This window comes from Gracilinanus agilis, unplaced genomic scaffold (genome assembly GCF_016433145.1).
Source record: "Gracilinanus agilis isolate LMUSP501 unplaced genomic scaffold, AgileGrace unplaced_scaffold5546, whole genome shotgun sequence".
NCBI lineage: Eukaryota > Metazoa > Chordata > Mammalia > Didelphimorphia > Didelphidae > Gracilinanus > Gracilinanus agilis.
In genome coordinates, this window is record NW_025390754.1 from 4,031 (window position 1) to 11,843 (window position 7,813).

General features: G+C 38.1%; 1 protein-coding gene across 1 annotated transcript; it reads left to right on the top strand.

Annotated features, from left to right (window-relative positions):
• Window positions 1–944: 944 nt before the first annotated feature.
• On the top strand, window positions 945–3,643 carry LOC123256035 (secreted Ly-6/uPAR-related protein 1-like; the record flags this gene model as incomplete). The annotated part of the gene is made up of 2 exons (XM_044684731.1): window positions 945–1,064; window positions 3,417–3,643. Coding segments are annotated over 2 exons (347 nt in total), but the record flags the coding sequence as incomplete, so codon positions are not given.
• Window positions 3,644–7,813: the final 4,170 nt, after the last annotated feature.

Consider the following 7,813-nt stretch of genomic DNA (forward strand, 5'->3'; position numbering starts at 1 on the left):
AGGGACAGAAAGGGAAATTATTTATTAAAGGTCAAACAGCTACTAAGTACCAGCACACTTTTCTTCTCAAGCCCAAGTCCTCTGATTCCAAACCTAATGATTTATCATTTCCCAAAGCTTCTTGGCAGTCTTCCAAGGATAGGGGAAGTCCCTAAGTTTCTGGACTTGCAGAATCTCTAAGTTGGAAGAGACCTAAAAGAGCATCTCCTGGAAATATCTAGTCTCCACCTAATAACCTCCATTGAGAGAGATACAGGACATCCTGATGATGCTCATTCTACTTTAGGGTCATTCTGATGATCAGGGGCAACTAGGAACAGGCAAGAGTAGTTTGTTCCAATGGCCATTAAGGTGGCTGAAGCAGGTGCAGCGGTGTGCTCAGAGGTTTGTTAGACATTAAAGAAATCAAGTTCATCCACTGCATTCTGAGCCATCGCCAGGCATCTTAACTTTTGTCTTGCCACTAGACTTTAATGACTCTGGAGGAAAGAATGAGGCCAGATAATAACTTTGTGCAACTCTTTCTTACTTAAATCCAGTTTTTGCACATATCAAAAGACATCACCCAGGGATGTCATTTTGATCCTCTTTGAGTACAAAGGACAGCAACTACCAACCACCAACCAACCGATCAGCATGACCAGGACTAGACTTCACATTTCTTGACCTTGTCCCAGAAATCTTTTCCTTTCACCAGGTTTTCTGCTCTTAAGACAAAGGAGGTCAGTTGTGGGTATGGTTTGGTGGTGATAGGTGGGTTCCTAAAGTTCTGGCTCCAAAAGGAAACTATGACCATTCTGAAGCCCCATGTCTTGGCTCCCTACCTTAGATAGAGTGGTTAATCTACTTTTCTATGACATTCATTCTTGGATTTATGTCCTGACATCCTTTCTAGATGTGACACCTTATGATTATACATGTAATTCCCTTCTCTTCCCACCCAGGCAACACCCTAAAATGCTACACCTGCAAAGAGCCAACTGATGTTTTTAAATGCAGAAACATCACTATCTGTAACCAGGGGGAGACATCCTGTAAGACCCAACTGGAGAATGTGGAGTCAGGTAAAGGCTGACAACTGGAGGAGTTGGTTTCCCTCTTAGGTTCTTTAATGGAAGAGGAACAAGGAAACCTCTCAGGGTAGCCAAAATTATTTCTATTGAGCTACCTTGCCACTGTGCCTAAAATTTCATCATTAACTTGTCATTCTTTAGGGTTCAGCATTGCCCTCTCCAACCTGTTCTTTAAAATACCAGTGGCCTGGGAGAGAAACACAAGCAGGTCTCAACAGTTGGGTGGGAAGGAATTTATTACAGTCTTTCTGGGAACAAATAACTTCAGGAACAGAAGAATGGAAGGGAAAAAAAGACTGAGAGGAGGAAAACAATAGGTTAAGGAAAAGAAAGACATGGGGGGGAAATGTCCTGGCTAAGGGGAGAGAAGTGCCTTTTGTCCTCTATGGAGAGGGGCTCAGACTCAGTTTGTACTAAGAAATTCAGATCACAATTTGAATAGGGTCCAGGATGTTTCAACATGTGTCCAGGGTAAAGTTTCAGTCCAGGGTAAAGATTCAGTAATAGAATCAGGCTCAGAATATGGCCAGGGTTAGGATTTAGAGTGGGTCCAGGGTTGGGGCTCAGAGTAGGACCAAGATCAGAGATCAATCAATACCTTGATAGGTTTAGGAGTTAGGAGTCAGTTTATAGAGAATAATTCATGTTACCTACAAATGCTTTGTAAAGGACTTCACTCATAACAATCCTATGAGGTACGTAGTGTAAGAGATACTACCTTCCTCTTACATAAACGTCTCTGAGAAGTTAAATGACTTACTTATGGTCACATATCTGGTCAATGTCAATGTTTGAAGTGAGATTCCAGTTCAGGTTTTCTGTCTTTAATTCCTAGCTCCTGACCTCAAGGACTTTCCACTGGGTTTTGTGGGGTGTGGGGATGGGAATAGACATTTTATAGTCTGATTAAGATGTCCAGATATTACAGGCTCATCTGAGCTTGTAACAGTGGCTTTGGTATAGTCTTGAATGAAAAAGTGAATTTCATTAGTAAAGAATTCCTTTTTCCTCTCTTGAGTACTCTAGGCTTTGATTTGTCTTGCCCAGGAAAACATTTTTTTTCCTTGGGTTGCAACATTTTTTTTCCTTTATAGCTGTTTTTTTCTACATTTTTCCAATGGTCTTCTAAATTTATGAAACATGAACTACGGAGGAGTCAATAACAATCCTTCTGGCTACCAGATCCCTCTAAAGGTCCTTGCTTGTTTTCTAAGAATTAATTAGTCTGTTGAATAGAAATAGTGAGCCAGTCCTCATTTTTTTACTATAATCTGTGCTTTGCTATGACTGATCCTGTTTCACTGTGGACTTGAAGGCTCTTTGAAATGATTTACTTTCAGGTGCAGCTGGGTAGCTCATTGGATTGAGAGTCAGGCCTTGAGATAGGAAGACCTAGGTTCAAATCTGGCCTCATATACTTCCTAGCTGTGAGACACTGGGCAAGTCACTTAACACCCATTGCCTAGCCCTTACCACTTTTCTGCCTTGGAATCAATACATAATATAAGATGGAAGGTAACGGTTAAAAAAATTTTTTTAAGTGATTTACAGTATCTCTAACAGTCATTGAAGTGTACTCTTTAAGAACTACAAGTTTTACATATTTTCTTGGAGAAATTTCTTAAAAGAAAAAAACAGAGAATTTAAAAAACAACAAACAATGAAAGATGTGTCTGGCATAAAATTTAGCACTTAGCTGCTAGATAACTAGCTGAAGTTATCTGGGAAAGTCAACTTGATCCAGTTTTATTTGGTCAAGGTCAGAAGTTCTAAGTCAACCAAGTATTCATAGAAACTCACACCTATAGGACCTATAGGACCATTGCTGTCACAAAATAAAACCATTCCTTCTCCTAAGGATTCATACACCATTGTACCACAAGTCCTCTTTCTCTTTGCTCAACCTCTATTGGATATGTGTGATTCTTTGTTTCCTTCACTCTCCTATTCCTTTAACCTTCCCACCTAAAAGTGATCTCTCCCTACTCAAATTTTTCATAGTATTTTCATAGCACCTAAAGTTGAAAATGACCTTAGAAATGATTTAGAGAAACTCCCTCATTTTACAGAAATGGAAACTGAGACTCAGAATATATGAATTGCCCAAGGACATACTGATAATTAGTATCAGAATTTACTTTGATTTGGTTTCCACTACACTCTGCCTTGTGGCATATTTTTTTCATTTTCGTATGTCCAACCTCAAGCACAAATTCCCCTAAATAGAAGAAATTTAATACATGTTTTTACTTAAATTGAGCTGCATTGAGAGAATTATAAAAGTTGAAATAAGTATTCGAGCTATTCCCTTCTTCACCCTATCCCCATTCCATTTGTCTCCAGAATATCCATTCCGTAACAATGCCATGGTGATCCGTTCTTGCTCTCACAACTGCTTGGCTACAGATCCTGACACCATTGGTCTTGCCCATCCTGTTTCCTGCTGCTACCAAGACCTTTGCAACACAGACAGTGCCCTGGGAGATGGGACCAGGCCCAAAGACCTGCTGGGACTCACAGTTCTTATCAATCTCCTCTTCCTGATATCCTTACTCTGGATGGTCTCATAGGTATTTGGACTGAATATTCAGGACCTATTGGGATTCTCCTCATATATTCTCCACACCTAGAAAAATCCCTGAAACTATGCAGTGAGAATTCCTCTGAGATGCAAAATAATATCTTTCTGCTATTGTGGCGAGATCTATCTCCTGCCCATGGTTCATTTTAGTACCCAAGGCATTGTAGACTGTTAAAAGTGTATGGATAGCCCTGGCATAGCTACCATAACTTCTAAAGTATGTGCAGCTTGCCTCACCTGTCAAGCATATAATCAGCATGCCCTTTGGGGCAAAGCTTTTGGTGGGCATCCTTTGGCTTAAACACCTTTTGAGATTTTACAAATTAATTTTATCACTATGCCAAAGGCTGGATCTTATAAATTTTGTCTGATAATAGTGGATCAGCTGACCAGATGGCCAGAAGCATTTCCTTCCACCCTAGCCACAGTGGCTTTTTCTGCCAAGGTGCTCTTAAAAGAGGTTATTCCTTTCTTTGGCTGCCAGCATGTATTGATTCAGATAAGGGAACTCATTTTGTCTGAAGTGTATTCTTGTTTAGGGATTACTCCCAAATTCCATGTACCTCCATGTACCATATCATCCCCAGAGTTCAGGTCAAGTTGAAAGAATGAATAGAGATCTTAAAACTATGATTGGAAAATTGTGCCCTGAGACTCACTTAAAATGACCTGAAGTTCTCCCTCTAGCTCTCTTTTATCTTTGAAGCAGGCCCAGGGGAGATCTACACATCTCACCATTTGACATGCTTTTTGGACATCCCCCTATACAGGCTAAGTCCTTTTCTCCTGCATATACAAATTACTGTGGTGGCGGTGGTGGTGATACTTCTATTGCTTCATATATACAGAATTTACAGATCAAATTGCAAGAACTCTATGAATCCAGAGCTGCTGTACAAGCAGGACCTATAGACTTCTTGCTCCATGAACTACACACAGAAGATAAGGTATACATAAAGAACTTCCAGTGCACTGGAGCAACTCCGCCTGCCTGGGAAGGTCCATTCCAAGTCCTGTTAACCACTCCAACAGCTATCAAAATTAGAGAAAAGGACTCTTGGATTCATTGCTCACATATAAAATGAGTATCTGCTATAGACACTGAATAATTGTATCCTGTAATGCAATTTTTTAAAAAAATTTATTCCTCCTATTATTGGACTAGAGATATAATTCCATAGATAAGTTGGACACTGTTTTGAGTAATACATTGTTATGGAATCAATATTAATGCTTTTTCTAATATCATGACATACCCCAAAATTTTAGACAATAGAAACATGCCATTAATTGTTATGGGACTTTGAGTAATAATTATGTCTGATTTCAGATGAAGGAATCACAAAAGAGCCACTGTACAGTGCCAATAGACACAAGGTCAAGGAGACAAACCAATCCTGATGGGATTGATGAGAATCTGTGCCAAGACAGAGGTCTTGTTTTGAAGCTTGAGGAAGTGACTGTTTGACAACTTCAGACACAGGATTTTCCTGTGCCAGATTCAGACACAATACCTCAGTTTGGCTGCCATTTTGGCTCCCCTCTCCCTAAGTGAAGGTAAAATCAGACAAGGGAATCATATTTCCATTTTGCTTCAAAATTTAGTCCCATTTTCTTTCTTTTATAGTATGGCAATTTTCTGTAGTCCTGGCTGCCAATGGGTAAGCACTACATTGTTACAATTGTCCTACAAGCTTGCAGGACATAAATCACTTTAATTGGGCCCTGATTCAAGGACATATTATGGGCATATTCTTGATTACTTAGAATTTTATATTCATATGCCCCCCCCACCATAACTCAACCATGTATTCCAGGGGGATTCTGATTTTAGTCAATACCCTCCTTAGGATGGGGGATTGTATAACTGTCATAAATTCAATATTAAATTTTTTTTCTTGTTTGAGAGTAATTTCAGCAAGAGGCTTGTTAACTCCCCAAATTGAGAAAGTGAACTATTTGGAGAAGGCTCCATGGGGATGCCTGCAGAGGCTATACAATGCATTGGGAGATCCACAGTGAACTTTGGGATGATGTAGTGAATTGAACTAAAGGGGGTTGAACACATTTATTTTGATTGTAAACTTTTATGCCAAAGGGGATTGCCCCCTAATTGGCTTTTTGTCAATGTACCTACCAATCATCAGTTTTGTTCTCTTTCTCTTTTATTTCTCTCATATCTCCAGTTGTTGTAATTTCCCATTAGATAGTGCAATATTATAAGCACCTTTTGTAAGAGATATAAGCTGGTTATTTGTAATGATTCATTGGGGAGACTAGGCACGTAGATCTGGGAGATTTCAACATGTTCATCTCCCAATAGAATCACAGGGGGGATTGTGATGATAGAAGTCACTCCCTAAGTTTGTCCTACTCTGCACCCCATATTTTGCATGTGCATGTTTTGGGATGTAGGGTTACAGAGGATAAAAGGCATTAAAAATTAACTGCCTTTATCATCTGTTCCTTTATTAGACTGACAGCTCCATGAGGACAAGAAATAGGCTATGACTAATCTTTATATGACACAGAGAGCCTATTCCTTAGGCAGTAAGCATATTGCCCAAGACTGTCAAAGAAAGAAGGAAAGTCCCATATATACCAAAGTATTCACAACAGGACTTTTTGTTGTTGTAATAGAAAAGAACTGGAAACAAATTAGTACCACACAAGTGGAAAATGGTTAAGCAATCTAAAGAGAAAAAAAGTAAGAAGGAAATGGTCCTTGTGGTACAAGATTTCAAACCATAGCAAAAAGTAGCAATTAGCAAAACTCTCTTGTATTATTTTAAAAAGAGAGACGTCTACAGATCCAAATATAGTAGCATAATATTCAATTAGCCAATGATCCAATGTGCTAGAGTAAGAATTCACTATTTAAGAAAAATTGCTAGGAAAACTAAAAAGCAGTCTGGCAGAAATTAGGTATATGCCAATATTCACACCATATATCAAGATAAGCTCCAAGTAGATATATACAACTTAGCTAAAAAAAAATATCATAAACAAATGAGCAAAACATGGCAGAAAATGCCTTTTAGATCTACAGATAAGGGAAGGACTAAAGGGACAGAGAGGATCCTAGATGATGAAAACGGATAGTTTTTGGTCATACAAAATGGAAAATGACATTTTACAAACAAAACCAATGCAGTCAAAATTAAAGAAAAAATAATTAAAAGAAAAATATCTTCATAACAAAATTGTCTAATAAGGGGCTCATATCTAAGACATATAAATGGAATTTCATAAGAATGAGAGCCATTTCCCAATAAATAAGTGATTAAAGGATATGAACAGGCAGTTTCTAAAGGAAGAATTATAAGTTCTCAATAAGCATATGAAAAAATGGTTTACATCATTCATAACTGGACAAATTAGTATAAACATTTCAGAAGTTCCATTTTTCTTTCCATAAGATCAGTGAAGACAACAAAAAAGGAAAACGAAAATTGTTGGAAGGGCAATAAGAAAATAGGTATTCTAATGCCTTATGGTTGAGCTATGAATTGATCCATTCATTTTGTAAAGCAATTTGGAGCTATGAACAAAATGCCATGAAACTATACATCCCTTTAACCTGACAGTACCATATCAGAAAACTCATATCCCCAAAAAGATCAAAGACAGAATATAATGGCATTTATTACAGTGCAATACAAAAAATATGTATAGCAGCTCTTTTGTTGCAGCAAGGAACTAGGATCATGGGGGCATGTACCTGAATAAAGAGATTGCTGAACAAAATATGGCACATGAATGTAATGGAATATTATTGACTGTAAGAAATGACAAATGGAATGGTTTCAGAGAAACCTGGGAAGCCCTATAAATTGATGGAGAATGAAAGGAGCAGAACCAGGAGAACAATTCATTTAATATAAAAATTGTAAAGAAAAACAACTTTCAAAAATTTGAGAACTCTGATCAAGTTATGACCAATCATGATTCCAGAAGACTGATGATAAAGTATACTACTCACTTCCTGCAAACTTAAGATGCAGAATAAGATATACATTTTAGGACATAGTCAATGTGGGAATTTGTTTGATTATGCATATTTCTCATAGAGGTTTTCTTTTTCTTTTTTTCTGGGTTGGGGACTTTGGAAAGGAGGAGGAAAAGGAAGGAAGGAAGGAAGGAAGGAAGGAAGGAAGGA